The sequence below is a fragment of the Microchirus variegatus genome (assembly GCF_963457635.1).
Source record: "Microchirus variegatus genome assembly, chromosome: 3".
Classification (NCBI taxonomy): domain Eukaryota; kingdom Metazoa; phylum Chordata; class Actinopteri; order Pleuronectiformes; family Soleidae; genus Microchirus; species Microchirus variegatus.
The window spans coordinates 32,557,360-32,580,560 of NC_139804.1; the positions used below are offsets into that span (position 1 = coordinate 32,557,360).

The 23,201-nt window shown below is 42.4% G+C and overlaps 1 protein-coding gene across 1 annotated transcript in view; it reads left to right on the forward strand.

The window, feature by feature from the left end:
- ift80 (intraflagellar transport 80 homolog (Chlamydomonas)) overlaps window positions 1–23,201 on the forward strand; it is a 36,980-nt gene that overhangs the window by 11,913 nt on the left and 1,866 nt on the right. The window contains exons 6-14 of the mRNA XM_083887296.1: window positions 12,484–12,663; window positions 14,704–14,822; window positions 15,643–15,717; window positions 16,306–16,469; window positions 16,558–16,622; window positions 18,724–18,859; window positions 18,971–19,118; window positions 20,370–20,541; window positions 23,063–23,152. Of these exons, the coding sequence (XP_083743422.1) occupies window positions 12,484–12,663; window positions 14,704–14,822; window positions 15,643–15,717; window positions 16,306–16,469; window positions 16,558–16,622; window positions 18,724–18,859; window positions 18,971–19,118; window positions 20,370–20,541; window positions 23,063–23,152 (1,149 nt within the window). The remainder of the gene's footprint in view (window positions 1–12,483; window positions 12,664–14,703; window positions 14,823–15,642; window positions 15,718–16,305; window positions 16,470–16,557; window positions 16,623–18,723; window positions 18,860–18,970; window positions 19,119–20,369; window positions 20,542–23,062; window positions 23,153–23,201) is intronic.

Here is a 23,201-nt window from a genome sequence, read left to right on the forward strand (position 1 = left end):
AAAAAAAGTCAGTAAGTCTAAGTGTGTGTGTGTGTGTGTGTGTCAGAGAGAGAGAGAGTAGGAGCGAGGGAGCATTGTCAAACAAAGAGAGTCCTGAGTCAGCAGCCGAGCAGTTTTCTCCCCAGGCAACTGGGCAGGGCTACTCCTCTCTCTCTCTCTCTCTCTCTCTCTCTCTCTCTCTCTCTCTCTCTTCCCACTTGCTTTACCCCTCCCTCCCTTCTTGAAAATCTCTGCTTTTGCATGCTATTTCTTGCTCCCTGCATGCTTCCTCTCTGTTTTCAAGCTGTAATAAGGGAGCTCCCTCTGTACACTGGGAAGTAGTAGAAAGAGCACATGGTCCAAAAAAAAGGGCAATTTGGGTCTGTCTCACCCTTAAAGAACTCTCTCACTCCACTTGCTTTTGTGAGAATATATATATATATTTTTTTAACTCATTGTTATTAACATATCGTGATGAGGTTGCCAGGTCTGTCCAGGCTGAGTTTAGAGTGTTCAGAATGCACATGATGTAGTACTTGCGTCTATATTTTAACGTGTCATCCGAAGAAGCTCATTACTTTCCCAGAATGTTGAAGATAATGGTTTCTCCTTTGTTGTTCGAGGTCCTTTTGTGCCGAAACAACCTTTGCTTCTTCTGTGTTGCTGAACTTATTCTGGCACACTCTGTGGAACAGTGCGTGTGTACTCGGGTCCCTCTTTCACGTGATTGACCCCCTTTTTTTGTGCCAGCGCATGTGTGTTTGCGTTTGAGTCGGTGCCTGTGTGCGTGAAGTGGGTTAGAGTAAAAGGCACTTGTTGACATGGGATTACTTTTACACCTCTCTAGAGTTCGGCTAAAGGCTCGCCTTGTTGGAAACCGAAAAGGAGGGGAGCATGAAAAAGTGCAGAGAAAAGAGAGAGGGGTTGGGGGCGGGGTAGTGTGGAACTGTCCAATATATCCTGTAAAGTTGGCCTAGGCAGTGAGGCTTGGAGTATTGGTCTCCATAAACGACGGTGGTTTCTCTTTCCCTCAAGTCTCTCTCTCTCTCACTCTGTGCTCGTCCCGCTCCCTTTTTTTTTTCTTTGCTTCGCCATCCCTCCATCCATCCCTCCCTCCCTTCCCACGCGGCAAGAGTAAGCATGTGACAGCAAGACACTGCTCTGCCAGCCCCTCTGGCAGAGTCATCATTCTTAACGGCTCTAAATCACCACCTCTACTAGCTCAGCAAACACGTCACACTCCAGAAAAAAAAAAAAAGAAAGGCAGAAAGTGGGATAAAATGGAATAAGGAGTGAAAAGGTGATACTGTGAGATGATGTTGGCGACGAGCAAATGGCAGAGCATGTGTGGGACTGGGGTATCGCTTGAAGCCATTCTGCCAACCCAGAGTTCATTTAGAGGTGTTATTGAGGACAAGCGCTGGGCTGAAGGCAGTGGACCAAAGTCCAGAAAAGGATGATTAGAAAGGGTTTCATTTTGGATGTGCCTCAGGGTTCCTCCTCCTTTCTCCCGGCTTCCACATGGATCCGAATGGTGCTGTAGGCTTTGCTATTGACTGATTTACTGACTGGCTCCTTCATTGAGTGCAATTTGTTAGAAATGTGTGTCTGCACAGAGAACTAAAGGTCTTGTCATCACGTATGCACTTGGCTTAATGTGTTTGTTTGCATTGCAATATGGATACCCGTGTTTAATTTAAGCATGGTGAAACCTGTGTTGTTTTTTTCTCAGATTAGCCAAGGTGAAGGATAAACGAAATTTAAAGTAGATAAAAACTATATTGGGGGTCTTTAAAGATCCCCTAGACGTTTTTTTCTCCCTCCACCTGTGTGAAGACTTGTAGATGAGTGTGTTACGTCCAAAAAAGTTTTGATGTGTTGTTCCGTTTGCGGCATGTCAAAACATAGACAAATACCCAAATTACCTCTGTGTGTGTTTGCGCGCGTGTGTGTGTATTTGCAAGCCCATGTGTGCATAGTTGGTGCTAATAGAATTCTGCTGTCCATTGCACAGCTGTGTCCTGCTGATGAGTCCCAGGAGGCCCCAGCATGTGTCTATGGTTACTATGTTGAGGCTCCAGCATGAAACCATGTGTAGATCATTATTCTCTCTCTCTCTCTCTCTCCTTCGCTATCTTCTAGTTTGTGTTGCTCCCCCCTCACTCACTCACACTCCCCGCTCTCTCTTCCTCTCTCTGTTTCCCGTCGTACTGCCTAAGCTCCAACTTGTGCCACTCCACACTCCTCCCAGGCCAAGCCTCTGTATCTCTTTGGTTGAGCCAAGTTGGGTATTTCAATACAGAGATTTTGTAGCACTCCACTCACTGGCCTATATTTAGAAGTGGGCTTTTATGATTGCTATAGTTATTGTGTGTTATTGCAGAGTCAGGGAATACAAATGATTTACTGTGCAGCAGGCAGAGAGAACACCATAAGTGCTGGCAAGTTCACTTGTGTGCACTGGATTCTTCTCTAACGGTTGGGTTTATGCAATGTGTCGTGTTGTGAATAAATAAATAATACAAATCAATTAGATTCCATTTGTATTTTTATCCCAAACCCTACACTTGTTTTAGGGCTACAATTTGAATTGTGGTTAGCTTAAGGTTAGGGTTTGTTTGGGCTAGCAGTGACCTAAGAAGAATAGCAGCACAACATGTGTGTGTTTTTGTGGGGAAATTTTGAACTCATGGGGACATTATGTCCCGGCCCCACATCTTTAAAGGGCTTTTTCAGACCTGGTTTTAGGGTTAGGATCAGGCTTGGGTTTAGGTTAGGGTTATGGTAAGGGGCCAGTGAATCCATTATCTCAAATATGTGTCCTCACAAAGATATAAAAACAAGTTTGGGTTTGTGTCTCAATATGGGACTCCAGAAGCTTTGAAAGCAGGGTTTTTATTACATGCCTGAGTCCTCATTTGGTTTGATAATACTGTATGTAATGTGATACAGGGGGCTGAGCTTTTTTTGCAGTGAAATGGATGCTCCCAATTTTCCTCCCTTAAAAGAGAATCTTGATAATTTACCTTTTACGACATTTCATGACAGTTGAATTATCCTCAGGTTTTGCTTGTAAACATTTGTGCATTCAGTCCTGTTGATTAAACTAATTACCAACATATGAACGTAAAAGTAGCCATTGCTGTGGAGGACATAAAATACTGATTGATACAGTCATTAACAGCTGGCTGTTTAACAAAACTGTAGCAACAAACAAACCCTAATTTTACAGGTTGTTTGGCTATTTAGAAAAGTTGTGGTGATAGGAGCTTATTCTGAAACAGAGCTGTTGTCACACATACTGACCAGTCCTGGACATAGGCTCGGCTTCTCCCTATTCGTAAAGTCAACCCCATCCCCCATGAAGGAGGTCACTGCAAGCTACTTTACAAGGTCTCCAAATCTTCTGAGAGACTGATGAAGCCTCATCTGTAAAAAAAAAAAAAAAAAAAAAAAAACTGACTCCTCCTGCTCTCAAAACAAATGCCTTTCCTTTTAGTTTCACTTTTGTTTGGCTTGTGTTGTGGACACTAGATTTGTGTCAGCATCTTTCCACATATACACTCAGTGTCTGTCTGTTTATGGTGAGATACGTGCCTGTATATGGCTAATGTCCATTCCACTCAAACATGTGTGTTGTGTTTTTATTATGTGCAGGGAGTTACGCACTGTACCTGCACTGCCAGGACCTGTGCTGCACACAGGCAAACTGAAGCCAGCTGGCTTTGCAGAGAGTCTGCCATCTGTTCTGATTTATGTAAGACTGTTAACCCTGGACTAGGTTGGCCCCCACTAGCACAGTGACAAACTAACAGAGAAAGTAGTGTACAAAGTTTAGCCACTGGTTTAGGGACTTTGGTGGCAGTGTATGTTCTATTTCAAAACAGTCAGAGGTATATTTTCAAAAGAAAGAATGAATAATATAATATATATAATTTCAATACTTGGCAGGAAGGAATGGCACAATATCACTTTTCACATCCAATATCAATTAGATGTGAACATAGCACATTCTGTAGTAGTATAACCCAGTACATATATTAGTCTGATACAGGCTTTGAAACAACTAAACTGTTGAAATACACATCAGAGATAATGCATTTACCACCAATTTTAAAAACAATGTCAACATTTTAACCAAGCTTGTCATGGTTGTTGGCTTCTTTAAGCTTGAAATAACACCACACTGTTGACATGATGACTGCAGTGTGGCAGATATGTACAGCTCTCAGTCATGTTCTCAGTCATGTGATGAAGGTCTGTATTTCCAAGTATCTGATACAGTTGTATCTAACATCTGATATCTGATACTGAGCGTGTGCTCATAGCAGCACATCCCCAAAGCTTTAGCTTTACTATTTTACTGTACAAATCACTATACAGGCAGACCTGTACATTTCCTTTGGTAGGGAAACGGTAAGTACCTTTACTTGCACAGTTTAATCGAGCTGCGGTCTTGCAAGTTGTGCAATCGGACAACTTGCACGTATACATGCGGATGGAAATTGATTTATAGGCCTTGTATGTCTGACTTTTTCTCCATAGGTGGCGCTGTATCGCGCCACAAACTACTGCATATTGAATCAGTTTCCTGTTGACCTTTGCGTCACAGAAAAACAAATGGTGAGCTGGATCGTGCTGTGGTTCTGTATGTTTCATCCCTGCTGTTCAAATTAGATGGAGCATGGTCCTTTTTGATGCTGTGTTGTCCAAAGAAAGATGCCACTGCCGCATTGTTGTCGGCAACAGTACTGCAGTATATATGTCGACCCTTCTACTGCCGGGTCGAAGACCAGGGAGGACATTTTGGTGCATGCGAAGAACACCAAGTCCGACTCCAGTCAGATTTAGTGTTTATACATGCAGGAATAATCAGACTATGTATCGCATTATACAGATTTGTTAGTCTGACTAACGGCCACATTATACTTCTCCGACTGCGTAATGTGTTATCCGACTGCGTAACCACGGAGACCACTCGAGCCTTCGTGGTGACGGATACGCACTGCAATTTCCCGCCCGATCAGTAGGGGTCGCCACGCAAGGTTGTTGTGCTTATGGCTACAGTGAGCAATGGCTGTTTCTCACTTTTCTGTGTCACGGAACGCAGTTTTAAGATAATTTGAGGCGAGAAATTAGCCATTTAGAGTCTAAACATGTGCTGTGTGTATTAAGATATAACGTATTTATAGTTTGGCAGCGACGTTGTCGGCGGTGATCAGCTCCGCCTCTGTGGACGCTTGATGCGCACTGTGGCCGGCACAGAGCATCTTCGGGCTGTACTGAGGACCAATAGCAGCCCTTGCCGTCTCTGATGTCCCTTGACGGAGTGACGGACACTTAAAAAATATTTTGTGCAGCCGGAGACGACGCAGAGACTCTCCGAGAGGCTCTCCGTCGACGCAGAGGGCTCTGCGTAACCTACGTAGAGCACTTTACGCAGGAGTATAAATTGGGCTTAAGGCTAACGTTGTTTACGTGAAATTTAGAAAATCTAATTATTGTCATAGTCTGACTGAAATCTGACTTTTTACACGTGTTTAAACTCACTCTTTCATTAAAACACAATGATGACACAACATCTGGACAGACAATAGAATATATGTATCAAATACTATATATATATTACCGATATTTCATGTAATGTTGTGTAACATCATGTACATTTTCATACCTGACAGTCATATCCAAATATTTGAAAGAAGGGGATTTTTTTAAGGCGATTTACATGCAGTGCATCCATGTATCACTGAGATGCAAATATCTCAGCTTTTGGAATACAGCGAGCATTGAGTCTTTTGACACTGGAGACAAAGAAGTGGGTCAAACTGGTCTTTTTTTCACCCTGAAATAAACTCTGAGCCTCCAGTATCCAGACAAAGTTCCAGAACCAGTTGGTGAAAAAGGGGATGCACACAGACACAGCTTTTTTTCCATGCATGGGTGCTACATGTTGACGGCCTCTTACCCAATGTGAATATCCAACACAGTATTTATTAGTGTTTAGTATTACACACTGTCAAGGAATCACATGCATTATACTTTTTCTTCATCATTTTGTACTGAGCTACATAAAATGCAGGGCTTTTATTAGAGGCACAGACTCGAGTTAACCCATCAGCAGTCAGCAGCACTAATGAAAGTTGCAAGTTTTTTCCGAGATGCTTGCTTCAGTGTGACAAGAGCGTCAGAGATGAGGGCCTAGAAAAGTGCAGAAAGTCTGGAAATCCCATGCCCCCCTTCTGATTAGTCAGTTGTTGACTTGCATTAGGGCTGGGGGGGGGGGCAGAGGCAGAGAGCGGTCAGGGCAGACATATTTAATGTTTGTGAAGTAATGGGGCTGAATCAGCAGATAGCTCCACTGGGAGCCATTAGTCCAGACATGTGTCATTAACCCTTTCCTTGGCCCGAGCTCCACCCCTGCCAACCCCCACTCCCCTCAGCTGAGGTCTTGAAGACCAGAGCACTGTTTCAGGTAGTGCATATAAGAAGAGGGGGGATGGGGTAAATCAGTGACACATACACACACTTTAATTTTCCCCTTTGACTTTGTTTGTAATATTTTCCCTGCTCCCCTTTCAGTCATTGGGCTTCTCCCTTTTTTTGTGTGCTTTGTTTCAATATTATCTTTGCTTGCTTTAAGCATTGTTTCAGGAAGTTTTCACCAGGCAAGTCTTCCTTAGAACCTTCTCCACAGCATGTTGAAATAAGTTGATTTCATGCTCCACAAGACATCTATATTTTTTGTAGTAGTAGCTAAAACTGATACAGACCTGGGTGATTCAGGACATTTCCTCTGATGAAAAACCCGTTAAAACCCAGCATTGAACAGTTTTTTAACAACTTTTTCTCAATTTTAACAAAATGTCTTTTTTTTTCTTTTAATGTTATTTTTAATGTTATGATTTTAACAAAATTTCTTCTTCTTTTTTTCTTTTAATGTTATATTTATTTATACTTAACTAAATGCAAATTGCACCAAAGGGCGTGGCACTCAAATTTCGTTTCGTACACAATGCAATGACAATAAAAGGCTATTCTATACTATTCTATTTTTTTGACCACAAGGAAAGGGCTTTATTACGATAATAATAGTAATATTGTGATAGTACAAGTATGAAATAGGGATTGCTTAATAATACCGTTACAGTCCAATACAGTCTTTTACCTTTTTTAAACAACTTGGCTGTTAATAAAAAAAAAAAGTTTTCCAGCATTTTTTCCACCCAGCTCTTTACATCATATTTAATGTTTACAGATCATATCCGGCTTAACATTCTTTTTTCTGATGTCCGGACCTGTGATTCTAGGCCAGTATTGGACAGATACTGTGTATGATATCAGTTTATCCCTAGGACGAAAATGTCGAGCTTTTAAAATGCCGCAGTATCATCCATGTCTTTGTTATCCAGCTCCATGTACAATATGTTCCTTTGTGTCTGAATGCAGAGTCTCTATTTGTGGCTACTGCAATAAGTTGCTTGTGACAACAACAGAAATAACTTGCCCTGCAAGGATGATTCTTACTTTTTCATGCCCTCCTTCTGCCATAAAAAGATGTCACAGTTTGAATATGTGGTGACCAATAACTCGAGCTGAGCACAGCCACTGCTGGGTGGGAAACTGTCGACTGTCAACAAACTAGCAGAAGTCCATTTGCCTTGATATTACACATATGAAGAGAATAGATGGAGTATCTTTTTTTGTTGTGTGATGATATTTACAAAAATTGATTTATTGATTTATTGCATGATAAGGGTATCATACGTAACAAACGTCTTTTTTGGGGTTCTCAAAGTTTAGATTACTTTTTTACGTAACCTTTTTCACAGGCCTCCCCGTGTTGGCTGAGGCTGCGGGGCAGCAATAGAGAGAAGGGGCAGGCCCGTAACACCTGCCAGTCTTAATGGTAAACATATGTCGAGAAATGCAGAGCGCGTGGGGAGGAGGGGAAAGGGCCAGCACGCTTCTTATAGAGGCCGTGTGCTCACAGATTGGATGAGTTTTGAGTGCTTGCATGCATACATAAAATATACAGAGAGTGTGTGTGTGTGTGGGTGGAAATATACTCTTGTGTGCAGATGTGTTTGTGTGTCTGTGTGTTGGGCCTATAGTTTGACGATTCTCTTACTGCAACCAGCCTGTAGAACAACATTCTCTTTGCTGAATGCATCTACTGAAGATGCTCCACCTCCAATCACATTATATCATGATTGTAGCTTTCAGCTCGGAGAAGATGTCATCAGGTGGTAATCAGCATTCACTGGGGGATCACTGCTTTTACTGCTGCCTCCCCCAGCCTGCATGCCCCCCCCCCCATCTTCCTCTCCCCCCATAATAACTGCACGGGGAAACCACTACAGCTCACCTCCACTTGAAACAGCCACCCCTTCTGCCTGGTCCAGACCTGCATTGATGGACCAGATCCTGGTACTTTATGGACTTTCTCTCTGAGGCTTCTTCGCATCCGTCTTCCCATGGCTCCGTCAGTTCAGACACCACCTTAGTCCAGATGTCAATGTCAGGCCTCAGGGATGTTTAGATGACCTGTGGAAAGACAAGTTTCCTCCCCAGATCCACCCTCGTCTCCCACATGTGTGCCTCCTGCAGCAGACCTTTCACCTTCTTTGAGGAAGATGGTTTCTCTCCCTCCCTGATGAACTGGGTAGATGTCGTCGGTGTCTCATGGGTCTGTTGTTTTTTCCGTCTTTCCCACTCCCAAGATGTCTGCCAGTGCTGTGAGGATCTTATCATGACGCCACCTGTATCTTCCCTGGCTGAGTGCAATCTTGCATCCTGCCAGGATGTGCGCCATTGTTCCTCTCTCCTCGCACAACTTGCACAGTGGGACCTCCCTCAGCCCCCACCTGTGCAGGTTTGATGCAGTTGGGAGAGGGTTGTACGCTGACCTGAGCAGGAAGAGATGCGAGCAGGCTCCAGCCTCCACAGTTCCACCTATGTCATTTTGTCAATTTGTTTACTTCCTCATTCGCGCAAGGGGGGCAAGAACTGTGATCTATGCCTTGAAGCCAAATGTTGTTGTTCTTTTTGTGGCATAGACAGAAGTCACATAGTGCCTTTGCTTTTGCCATTCACATCTTGGAGACACAATTATGATTGAAATCCTACACTGTCACTTTAACTGATTTTAAATCAAGTATGAATTAGGCTTGTTTTCCCCATAGACCTCCATTTCAACAAACTAGGTGGCTATTCTCAATGTAAGACTGTCCACTTTTTTACATACACCTTTTACATATGGTCCTCAAGAACATCTGTCTGCATCGCAATGTGTACATAAAGTCAAGGCCATGCACTGCTTTTATGTGTATATGTTCTCTGTGTATAAGCTCACTGTAAGTTTCAGGGTCCACCTGTCTCCCCCTCAGCTTAGCATCTCCTTCCAGTCCTGTTCAGGCTGCAATAAAACCAGTTGCCAAATCTACCACCACTTTCTGATTCATCTTACCCACTTTCTCATCCCTTCTCCTCTTCTAACCACAACCTCATCCATCTCTACCACCTCTTTAACACTCTTACTTAATAGATACTTAACACCTAAATGCATGTGTGTCTTTGGATAAAATTGTTACCTTATAATTATGTGTTTTACTACACAAAGTCAGAATAAATTATTATGATTACTATTACTATGATAATGACTATAAAATATATATAACTAACCTAATCAGAACCTATGAAATTATGGATTTAAAGCATGATTCTGTTGTGAAAATGTTTTAGTTTAGTCTTTAGTCTGATCTGGTTCTTTTTGTACACCCAGCCATAAGAAACTCAGAATCCATCACCTGTAAGGTGACAGGGAATAAATGAAAGAAAGGTGAATTAAAGAGGAAAAAACACAAAGATTATGTTTCGAAATACTGTGTGGAAAAAAGTTGTCAGGACCCAGGTTTCTCCTCTGCTGCACCCCCCATCCCATAGTCATTCTCTCTCTCTGACATGCCAGAGGATTCTCACCTCTTTTACACACACACACACACACACCCTCACATTAGTCACTGGACACTGACGAGAGACAAATACGAACGTGTGACATGTCTGGATGTGTTGTTTTCTCATTTTCACACTGTCATTTTATCTCTGCTTTCCAACTAACTAAACAAACTGCACACAGAAATTGGTGTGCACAGAAAAGTGTACAAAGACAGACCCCCTTCTCCCACACACACACACACACACACACACACACACACACACACACACACACACACACACACACACACTTGCCGGCTGGCTCTAGAAGGAGTCAAATGGCTCAATGTGTTAAAAGCATTAGGTAAGCATGGATCCAGCAGTGTTCCTCCAGCTGATATCATATGTCCTGCTTCATCACAGTCTGCTGTATACATTCACCTGCATCACTGACCCTCCATCTATTAATCCCTCCCTCTTCCAGCTCTCCTCTTTTCTTTTCCCCGAGGGAGCTTTAACACGGAGCGAGCCGAAAAATACATGCAAATTCTCATTGTTTTAAATGTTGACCCCCGTTGCTTAGCTGTAGAAGCACTTTTTTTCTGTTTAGGTTTGAAGAAAAAAAATGTATGTTTATATTAAGTAAGACAAATTTCTGTTATTCTTCGTACAGGACTTTCAAGTAAGGGGAAGCTTGGCTTTGCAGAAATTAAAGGGGGGGGAAAGGAGGGAAAATAAGTTAAACAGCAATTAATTTGACTTAACAAACTATCCCTTGTTCAAATGACTGCAGGTCTTTTTTTTCCCACAACTATTTTTGGTCCTGATATGACATTAACTGCTGGGAGGGTGCTGACCAAAACCAGCTGAGTGGTGTGTGTATTAGGCCGAACGATCAAAGCAGCGGGCCTGTAACCTGTAGCCTGCCGACTGTTACCTCTAGCCCTGTCAAAAGGACCGGAGAGGAAATAACGCCACACCTCACATCCCGCAGCTGCATGGATATGAGGCAGCGAACACACTGAGGCCTTTTCTCCGAGCTTCACCGCAGCACTTGGCCTGTTGTACCACACTTGTCTCTCCGTCGCAGGCAGCGCTAGGCTAACATTAGCCGTTTTCTCCCTTCATAAGCAGTTTGCAGTCTGAATGGGGGTATTTGTGTGGTAACCCCCCCCAACACCCCACCTCTCCCCAGCACAGAAACCACCTAGCCTAGCTCAGATCCATCAGCCAGCCACTTGCACCCTGGGCAAGACGGAGGTCAAGGAGGGCCAGGTGGAATATCAGCACAAGTTACAATAGAACACAAAGATGTTGAGTGAAACTTGTTCAGTGTAGCCTTCTTTCCTAATCTTGCTACCTTTTGACCTCATGGGTAGATATCGACCAATTAATAAGCCCGTTTTTAGTAATTAGCATTATCCAATTATGTGATACAAACAAGGGATAACATTTTGTTCGTGATCCGTAGCTATCACTATTTTTATCGCTATTTTGTAGGCACTGCGCTGCCTTTGTGGAGGTCTGCGCTCTCCGAGTGCTTTTCTAGTTTTTTCAAGTGATTGTCTGATTATTAATAACAGAAGTACATAAGTAAGTATTAAGTGTTGTGTGTGACATTTGTTATTATTCAACTATTTTATCAGCTGGAGGAAAGCAACACAATCTCAGCAACATATTGAAACATATTGGACCCAAAGAAATCAAATGTCGACCTCAACTTTAGGGGGATCATTGTAGCAAATAACAAATCGGGAAACATTTATCTGACGGTGGATCCAGACAGTCTTAACTAGTCCGCATTGAGTAAAAGCAGAGAAATGTATCTGTGCTGTGATAGTTGACAGACTACTTCAGGGACTGCAGGACTGTAGAAAGACAGTGTTTAAGAGAAGAAAGATGTGCTGGAAACGGATCAAAACACGAGTGCAGTTATACCGAGAGAAATTGATAATTAATGGAAAGATGGGAAAGGTGGTGTATTGGATCCTGAGAGTTCCCAACACTGATGATGAGAGTGGAATAGTTTGGCTGACACAGCACAGTAGACAAGGGGAAAAATCCTTTGTCTGTCTCTCTCTCTGTCTCTGTATGTTCTCCCCTCCCTCGTTTTTACCACTTTAAACCTTTTCTTATAAAACCAAGGCAGAGATCTTGTTAATCAGCTTTTGGCTTTAATTTGGGGGGCTCATGTATAACACACACCCCCGTACCCCTGCCCCCCTGTGTATGTAACAGATGAGGATAACAGAGTGTATAGTTTATGAGCATGAGTGCTGGACTTGGCAGGACTGAGCACTCCTCTAATGTCTCACAGTTCTTACAGGTCATCACAGCTCAATGACTGACTGACTGACTGGGCCCCTGTCTTTCTAGTAGAGTTTACATTATGCGCACAGACACACATATACACACTCTCTCATATACTCTCACCCCCTCTCTTATTCTAAGCCTCTTGTTGTTTCTATAGTCCCTCAGCTGCCTCCCCAGGTAATTGTTTAAGATTGTAGATAACTGTCTGTAGCCATTAACCATATTGTTTCTCTCTCTATCTCCCCCTTCATCCAGTGGTCCTATGCCTTGGAGAAGCCCAACACAGGCAGTGTGTTCACCATTTCCTGGTCTGCAGACGGCACTCAGCTGGCTGGGGCCTGTGGCAATGGGCATGTCATCTTTGCCCATGTGGTGGAGCAGCACTGGGAGTGGAAGAACTTTGTGGTCACTCTTACAAAGAGGCGAACCATGCAGGTAGATGGACACACGTGCACTTCATTTGAGAGGATGTCCGTTTTCATTTGTCCATGTTCAACCTTGACTATCACAAACTAAATGCCTTTGCCCTAATTGATATTATTCATAGGCCCCTTCTTTTCTAAAACCCTTAAAACATTTTTTCCCAACCCTGCTCAGCTGCACATCGAATAGGTTGAACATCTACAAAATCTATTTATTTTCATTGTAGACAAACAGGATTGCATAAGGAATCTGCTAAAGTATTTTGACTCCCCGCTTTTAAAGCCATACCCACCAACAAATGGCACAGTTAAATTACATGTTCAAAGAATAATGGTGGACTGGATGCTTATGTTACTTCCTGGTCTGTGAAAAGAGTGAAGTCTGACATGTTAAAGAAGAAAAAGCTAAGCTTTGTTAAAGGTCCCATATTATGCAAAATCAACCTTTTAATCATTTAAATCCTTATATTTGGGACTCTGGAGGCCCTATAAGCAAAGTGTGAAAAATGATGACTCACTCATGTTTTTGTGGTCCTCCTCAGTCTAAGTACAGGAGATGAAACGTGATGTTGACTTCCGCGCTCAATGGGATGCCACAATGCACTAAATTCCTGGAATTGTTGTCTTGCGGAGCTCCGCTTTGTCCGTAAAGCATGCGAGAATGCTGACGAGGGCAATGGTGTCCGCGAATTCCGCGAAACGTTCTATTCTTGGCTCCACAGTGCAGCACAGAGTCCTACACAAACTTCCAGCCTCAGAGGATTTATCTGTCCAGTGGACACATGTTATATATGACGGCAATGTGTCTGCTAAAGCCTGCAAATGGTCACTTTTCCAAATGCTAACTGCTGTAAGCGCCCAATAGCCTCTGTGGCTGATGTCATTTCCTGTCCCTTAAGTTTTGTTTTACTTTTTTTAAGTTGGACCTAAAGAGATACTGCTAAACAGAGCGTTCTGAACAGGGCTGTTTTGGGAACCAGGTTAACTTGGAGAAATAGGGTATAATATGTCTTCTTTAAGGCTGTGTTAGCACAGATTTGACTGAAGCATTGCAATGGATGCAATAGGACGACTGTAAAGAGATGAGTGAGTATGTAGAGAAGCAAACACCTCCCAGGCCTTGGCTCGTTGTATGGCAGGAGCCTCCCAGTGTGCCACTGTGCAGCTCTGCAATGACAATGACCAGCCTGTCTTGCTGCTGCCCGTGTTCTACCATTCTCTACTGTATAAACTTGCGCTAAACCACAAGGTAGTGTTTAAATGCGGTTAACACACCCTAATGTACACACACACACACACACACACACACACACACACACACACACACACACACACACACACACACACACACACACACACACACACACACACACACACACACACACACACACACACACACACACACACACTCTTGTATACTTTCAGACAGGGTCACACACACCTATAGAAACAAGGTCATACACATGCATGTGAGCCAAAACATGTGCACTCATTTGTCATAGACATCTTTACCAAGTGCAGTTTGTGTAAACCAAACAAAGTTTGGGATCATCATCCATTTATTTTCAGCCTCGCAGGCGCTTTTCTGTCTCCCTCCTCCCCCTCTGCTCCTCACAGTCCGTTTTAAACGTGCACATCTGCCAGTGGTTTGTGAATCAGCCAGCTAAATTTACCACCTTGCGGTCAAATGTTTTTTTATTCCTGGTTGTGTTGCACGTAAATTTGGCTCGCTGGAGGGAGCAGAGAAGGAAGATTTGTAAAGCTGTAAAAATAGCCCCACCTTTCACCTGGCGCTGGATAAGGGCCTTTCATTCAAACGCAGAAAGAGCTGGAAGGAAGTATTTATCTATGCAGGTGAAAAAAAAAATCAGTAAAAAAAAAAGTTCTTTCTCTGACCACATTTGCCCTATGTATACTTGGACATACTGTAGACTGTTTCCTGTGTATACTGTATTAAGAATAAATACACTCCCAGCAGTATTCACACTACGAGACTGTGTTCAAGTGAAGCCAGTGCTTTGTTTTAGCTCGTATCCTGTTTTTTCTCCCCCAGGTGAGGAATGTGACCAACGATGCAGTGGACATATTAGAGTTTAGAGATCGAGTCATCAAAGCGTCGCTGGCACACGGTCACCTGGTCGTTGCCACTTCCCTCCAGTGCTATGTTTACAAGTCAGTAGCCCAAGCCTTCTCTGTTCTTTCTGTTCCTCTGTTCACATTTAATGATTTCACAATTGTTTTCATTAGAGTTTTGTGCAACCAGTGTTTTTTAATTATAAAACGTACGTATAAAAGTACTCCAAGTGGAATCAATCAATCAATCAATAAAATTGTATTTATATATCCCACAGTTTACAAAACACAGTTTGTCTCACGGGACTTCACAGGGTTGGTAACATCCACTGTGTGAGGGATCCACTCCCTGGGCGGACAGACGTGCAGTAGATGTTACCCAAAACATACAATACACAATTATAAAAAATAAATAGTAAAAAGTCTTTGAGTCTTTGGAATATAACTTTTCTGTGTCTGAGTAACTACACATGCCAATACAATTGCTTTACATGTTTTAAGCTACTAAACTGTTAACAGCACATCTGTGTGCCGATGCATTAGCAGGGATCCATAACCAGCCATTTCAAAAACAAATATTCTGCTCTCATATAAAAAAGAAATAAACAGCCCACAAAATACAGTTAGTGTTTTTATTTTACATTTTCACAGACTCAACATTTTCTCTGATATCCAGAATCAGACCAAAACCAACACTGGGCTGTATCAGCTCAGCCCTCACTCCCAAGTAGGCTAATGTAATTGAATTAAATAATTGTACATTAATATCAATCCAATATACTTGCCTGACTTTTTAAAAATCCATTCATTGTTTTTTTTGTACTCCTTCTCTTTTTTAGTTAGTGTCGTCACTCAGTAGCGCTTGTGATCTTATTAAACGGTGGCTTGTGACTCATTTTTATTTGTTTATTTGTGGCAGCTCAAGAAACTGGAACACTCCACTCATCTTTGAGCTGAAGGAGGGAACAGTAAGCCTCATCCAGCAAGCAGAGAAGTGAGTCTCTTTTCCAGGAGCAGTGCAACAAGAGAGAGAGAGCAAAGGGAATAGTCTGTCATATCATCTGTCAGCTTCTCTAATGCTTCATTACTGTGCACTGACCACTCACCGAGTAGCCAGCACACACACACACACACACACACACACACACACACACACACACACAGACACACACACACACTGTGCTGTAGCCCAGCCTGCCCTTCACTGTCATACAATAAGGCTGAGAGTGAAATCACTGAGTAATTAGATTGTTATGGAGAAGCTCTTGTGTAATACTCCAGTGCTGACTCTCAGCATACAACTAAATAGATTAGTGACCATCGTGTGATCGCAATTGAGTCCTTCTGAGTAAGTTAATGCTGTTTATGAGCAATACATGTTTAAATGATCAGCTCGTGTCAGTTCATTAAACATTAAAGTCTCTTCAACCTTTTTAGATGTTAAGATTTCATCCATCACATTTCTCTCCTTTTCCTCACTCCCGCACACAACTGTACTCCCCTACATATCATATTATATACAGTATATGCAATGCACTTACCCAGCTATCATCCACTGTATCTTCATGTCTCCTCCTCCCAGACACTTTCTTCTTGTGGATGGAGCAGGCTTGTATATGTTTTCCTATGAGGGTCAACTGATATGCTCCCCAAAGTTCCCTGGCATGAGAGCTGACATCCTGAACGCCCAGTGTGTCTCGCTCAGTAACGACACCATCGCCATCCGGGATAAGCGGGATGAAAAAGGTGAGGGGGACCTCTGTCACCGTGTAACTGTTATAAATAGGATGAGCTGTCACTGTGCCTCGACTATAGTCTCTTTTCTTCTCAACAGTCATCCTTCTCTTTGATGCCCTGACTGGGAAAGCCCTTAGTGACGGGAAGCCCTTGACCCACAAGGTGACTCAACCTTTTGCATTATTAAAATCAATGTTAAGTAGTTGTATTACTTAGTAGTAGTTGGACTTTATTTTTTAATGTAAATGTTCCTTTTAATTGACCCTATAAGGCCTGCCCCACAATGCAGATTTAGATTAAGGACGGACTCTTACAGAGGTCTGACATTTTCATGGCAGTGATTTATTTACACCAATACAAAGTGTACAGTTTTCTACGTAGGTTACGCAGAGCCCTCTGCGTCGACGGAGAGCCTGACAGAGAGCCTCTGTGTCGTCTCCGACTGCACAAAATATTTGTGTCCGTCACTCCGTCAAGGGACAACGGAGACGGGAAGGGCTGCGATTGGTCCTCAGGACAGGCCGAGCGAAGCTGCTCTGTACACCGAGCGTCCACAGAGGCAGAGCTGATCACCGCTCTGCCTTTGGCGCTGCCAAACTATATATACGTCATATCTTAATATACAAACCACGTTTAGACTCTAAATGGCTAATTTCTCGCCTCAAATGATCTTAAAACTGCGTTCTGGGACAGAAAAATATTTATTTCAGGTGAGAAACGGCCACTGTTGGTGTTATTCAATGTTATTCAGCTGCAACAACAACAACAACAACAACAACAACAACAGTCTTTCTCTCTCAGATGCCATTGCTCACTGTAGCCAAAAGCACAGCAACCTTGTGTAGCGACCCCCACTGATCGGGCGGGAAATTGCAGTGCGTATCTGGCACCACGACAGAGAACTATGAAGGCTCGAGGGGTCTCCGTGGTTACGCAGTCGGATAACGCATTAAGCAGCCGGAGAAGTATAATGTGGCCTTAACACACTTCACCTGGACATTGGAAGGGAAGGGAATATATGTGCAAAATTGCATCCACAGAATAGGCTTTTCAGCGTAGGTGCCATGTCATCGTCCTTATAATCAGAGATGCATCTCACAAAGATTAACAAACAATGGGCAGAGAAACCTGAGGAGCTAACCTAAACAACTACTACATTATATCAGCCTCCTGTTTTTGCTTTTTAATGATTGAGATAGCAAACAGAAACCAACCCAGCGTTACAGCAACAGTGTTTCTCCTTAATCTCATCCTATGTTGATTTTGTTGCTGAGATACTGTCGACACTTCTGTCTGCTTCTTCTTCTTCCTGAGATTGTGTTTTCATTTTTCCAAAAACGAGACGAGATATCTGCAGGACGTGCAGTTAGTCACAGGTGGAGCACCATGTTGACTCGGGAAGTTTATTGGCCTTAGCAGCAGTAACTAAGGGGAGTGGGACTTATCAAGGGGACAGATTGCTCAGTGTCACTATACCTGTGAGGGTGAGACAATGTCCAAAATGCTTCATTATTACGTTAAGGTTTTCAATTAGAATCGATTTTTAAAAGTGTGGAGTGTGAGAAAAGTAATGTTGGACAGTGAAAATATATTGAGCATGTGAGTTTGACACATACTGTCATCAGTGTGGTTTTGTTCAATTGAACTCTGTTTCAAATAAATGTTCCAATTTACTTCACGTCTACTTGTGTTCCACCACTCATGCAACTTTAATTTCAGCATATTGCTCTTGAAAGACTGAAGTGACTCGTCCTTATGACTGAAGTTAGCAAACAACATATTTTTGTTAAAAAAAGAGCTGAATCAGGAGATGAATCAATCTTCCCAAGGCTCTATTTTTTAATAGAAATTGTGCTAAAAATATACTATGGGGAGAGACAATAAAGACACACAAAGAGAATGGGGGAAGGGCTTTAAGGTCAAACGTAGAGGGAAAGAGACAAAAAGAAGGAAAGAATTAGAAGAGAAGGGAAAAAAGTAGAGGGGTAGCTGTAGTTACTGTTTGTCAGCATGACTTTGTCTGCCAGTACTCCACAGCTCCAAGACACTGCAGCAAGGCCAACTGGCTCTGACACACACACACGCACACACACACGTACAGACATACACACTCTTGGCAGAAGGCTGTTGGGTCACGGTACAAACCACTCTCCCCCTTTTCCTTTCTTTTTCTGATCCTTTGTCCTCCTTCCATCATTCACTCCACTTTTCCCTCTTACCTTTTTGTGTGCATGTCTGTGACTGTGTGTGTGTTTATATATAGTTGGAGGTGGTGGAGATAGCTCTGGACCAGTGTGGCCCATCCACAGAAAGGAAGATTGCCCTTATAGACAAGAACCGTGACCTTTACTTAACCTCTGTGCGTCATCTTGGGCGAGAACCCAAAATCTGCAAAATTGGTGAGCGACGGGGGAGGAGGGAAGTGTGGTTCCTCTCTTTCTGTATTCATATGTGTTCACGTGTGTCTAACTCTGGATGAACACCATTGTTGAATGTTCTCTGTACCACAGGTAGCATGGTTCACAGTATGGCGTGGAATGACACCGCTAACATCCTGTGTGGGATCCAGGACAACCAGTTCACAGTGTGGTACTACCCCAGTGCAGTCTTCACTGACAAAGAACTGCTGCCAAAAACACTTTACATAAAGGACGGCAGGTAGATTTTCGCAGTCCCTTTACGTTCGTGACATTTTACCATAAAACATCTCACACTATTCACACGGGCGATGGATGGTTATTATCATAGAAGCGGTAGTTACTTTTTAAATCCAAAGCTGGCCAATATTTCAGGCTTTTAACGGCAAAGAGTGGAAATGTGTCTTTCGTCATGGAGGAGAAGTCACAGGGAAAAGAGAGCGATAGAAGCAGGTTTTTGTATCTTCCAGCTTTTTTTTCCCAAAGGTGCAACACATAGTACTTTAGGCGCTCCATGTTGCCAGCAGCTGTCAGACTGTACAAAGCTTCTTGCCCAAACGTCCTCAGCTGCAGCCAGTGCAGGAGGTGCTAAGGCAGCGTGCCTGCATATCTATACAGGCAGTCCTGGACTACTTTTGCATGTCTCTGCTACATACATCTGTATTTTTAATGCATTTCTACATGGTTTGTGGCTGCTGGTGTTAAAATAACGCACTTCTTATGCCGGGTGGAGTCTCAAATCAGGTTTGGAGGCTGCTTATGTTTACACATGCTGGAATCACATAGCTTTTTTTTCTTTTTTGTCTTATTCTTTTTGCTTGTATTTTATTAGCATTGGCTAATACATTGGCTTTTGTGCAGTGTAAAATGGTGAACACCAAGAGGTATTTTATAAATTGAGTATTGCTATCTACACTAGGGTTCAAAAGTTTGGGTATCACCAATACAATTTTTTTGTTTTCCATTAAAAGTCACACTTTTCTTCATCAAAAGAGTTGCAAAACTAATAGAAAATATAGTCAAGACATTGACAAGATTAGAAATAATGATTTTTATTTTGCCCTGTCGTCAAAGAACCAGCATAACTGTTTTCAGCTGGGTTTCAAGGGTTTTCTAATCATCCAATAGCCTTCTCACGTGATTAGCAAACACAATGTACCATTAGAACACTAGAAATTGGCCTCTATACACCTATGTTCATATTCCATTAAAAACCAGACGTTTGCAGCTAGAATAGTCGTTTAACACATTAACAATGTATAGAGTGTATTTCTGATTCATTTAATGTTATATTCATTGAAAAAAAAAGGACATTTCTACGTGACCCCAAACTTATGAACGGTAGTTTAAAGCAGGATGGACTCAGTTACAAAATGAACTCCTATAGATTACTGTACTATGTGTGTATACGCTATACTGCAGTAGTATGCAGGAGTTTCACATATTTCTACTAATTCAGATGTGTGTGTGTGTGTATTTGCCCTCTTCAAAGTGAGTTCACTCGTGCCCCCCACATACTGAGCTATGTCGGTACCATGGTGACATTACGTCAAGGAGACGGTTCACTGGTGTACAGCAGTGTACCTCCTTACTCCACCGTGCTTCACGAATACAGCACGTCTGCTCGCTGGGAGGACGCGCTGCGCCTCTGCCGCTTCGCCAAGGTACATTTTCTATTAATTATCTATTAACTTTTTTGCTATATCTGCTCTGACATTACTCCTACACCTGGTCATGTTTATTTCATTGCCCTACATCTCTTTTTTCATGCTTAATATTTGATTCACAAATGACTTAGTTTAAATCACTCACTGTCATAATTTACTCACACACTTATGGCTGTAGTCCATCTGCTGTAAGGTTTGACAAGTGTGTGTCTAGAGATGCTCTTCTGCATACCTCGGTTGTAAAAAAAAAGTGGTTATTTGAGTTATTATTGCCAGTGTTACCTTTGCCTGTAAGTTAATGTGAAACAGTCTGGTCATTCTCCTCTCCCACTCACTGGATATTTTTTCTTTATCAGACCATTCTCTGTAACGCCTGAGCTTAAAAATCACAGTAGATGAGCAGTTTCTGATATTCATAGACTGGCACCAACAACCACGCCACATAAGTAGGGATAGACCGATTATCGGCACCGATATTTAGCATTTTGAACGCATATCGGCATCATTTTTTTTTATGCACTGACCGATAAGAGATCTATTTATTTAAAATTTCAGTCTTTATAAGAGATGCTGTTGACCCTGGGAGCTCCCTGCTCTTTTTGTTTTTGTTTGAAATTAAAGCAAAGATAAATGAGAGATAAAATAACATTTCACTTAAATACAAATTTTGGAAAACTTTATTTACTGTAGTAAACTTTAGGGAGCTATCTATTTGTTTAAGTTTTCATTTAACTTTATAAGTCATGCTCCTGAGTCTTGGAGCTTCTGCATTTTTTGTCTATTGTCTAAGATAAAAAAAAAAATCTGAAAAGCTGTTTAATAAACATGTGCTTAAAGGCATTTAAACAAGGCTAAGTGTTGGTGTTTGTATTATCCAAAAGTTTGCAGCCAATGCCCTGCCCTGAAAAAAACCCATATCGGTCTATCTCTAATTCTAAGTCACTTCAATCAACATTTTCCTCCTCTTTCTGATGCTTGGCTTGAACTTCAGCACGTTGACTTGTCCATATCATGCATTCATTTGCTGCCGTGCGATTGGCTGATTAGATCTTTGCGGTGCTTGTATAGCGTTGGAACAGGTGTTCATAATAACAGCAGCTGTGGCTGGTGTATATATGTGCGCATATGATGATTTAGACAGTGTGATATATTGCACAGTCCTGGGCTCTGGCACAGTCTTAAGGATCCTGTGGTGTCTGTCACTTCCACACAGGCAAATATGTATAAAGAGAGAGTGTGAAATAAGAAGGTAGTCGACAGGTTTATGGGAGCGGACCAGCAGGCTTTAATTAGCCTTCGATTAGCCTGGTGACACCATTTACCGGATTTAGCCCCCACCCCCACTAGACCCCACTCATAAATACACACTCCTCTATATACATGTTTAAACTCTCTCCACACACACACACACACACACACACACTGAACGCAGCGTGAGACTGCATCTTGGCTTGGGCGATGATGCAATAACCACAACCCCGAAGAAATGGACGCTAGTAAGAAGAGGAGGGTGGGACAGTAGGGAGAGAGGCACTGAGTTCTTAAGAGCTTTCTCCTTTCAACCCTTCCCCCCACTTCTGCTTCTGGTAAAAGTTTGGTGGCAGCGTGGCTTTTCCCAGAATCACGGTTGATGTTGTGTCGGTAAGCACTCCGCTGATTAGACAGGATACATGTAGCACTCTTGAGCCATGCACCGCACACACACACACACATATACAGGGATGTAAAACATACAAGGCATAGAGAGTCAAATTATGGCTTCAGGTGATGGCTGTCAGTGTTATTTTTTGTTGTTTCCAGGAGTGGTTTCCCATAAGAGCTGTTTGTGTTAGTGATGGGCATTGATTTGAGGTGGTGGGGGGGGGGGGGGGGGGGTTACACAGTCACTGTGGTGAATCTAGTGTGAAGAATGCTCAACTGTTGGTTAATTATTGGTTAAGGCTTTTCACAGCTGCGTGGTAAATAACATGGTGACACATTTGTTTTTTTTTAGTTATTTTGTGCTGCAAATGTTGCTGTTTGTGATTCTTTTTGCATATGTCATCCATGTTTTTTTTTTTTTTTAAAGCCTGGAGCATGACATCATTGCACTCTGCCAGGTTATGAGCAGGTTGTAAAAGGTGCTATAAAAGCACTATCATCCCTGTACACACTCATACACACTGACATGTTATACTGTTTATTCCTCACTTTTGTTTTGTGTCTGTCTATGTTGGAACAATGGAGTTCTTTTTTTTTTTTTCTTTAGCTTATATCTGTTGTTTTGTTTTGATTTATGTCTGGTCCAGAGGCAGGTCCAGACAGAATCCATTAAATTCATTCATTTGTAATCACTGTTGGCTGAAACCATTAACAATATTGGCGGTAAATGAAAGTTATGTACTGTTCCTGCCTCACACATGTAGGTGTATTTGTATATTTTTGTGGGGAAAAAAGAAAACTGCTTCTCTCCAGTGTGTCCGATGGTGAGATATTGTCCTGTTGAGATGTCCACTGTCTCTGCTCACCTTCTCTTCAGGACCAGTCTCTGTGGGCATGTCTTGCCGCAATGTCTTTGGCAAACAGGGAGCTGACTACAGCAGAGATGGCCTATGCTGCCATTGGAGAGGTAAGAGCATGTTCTTTGACCAGGTCTTCCTACCCAACAGCAGCACACA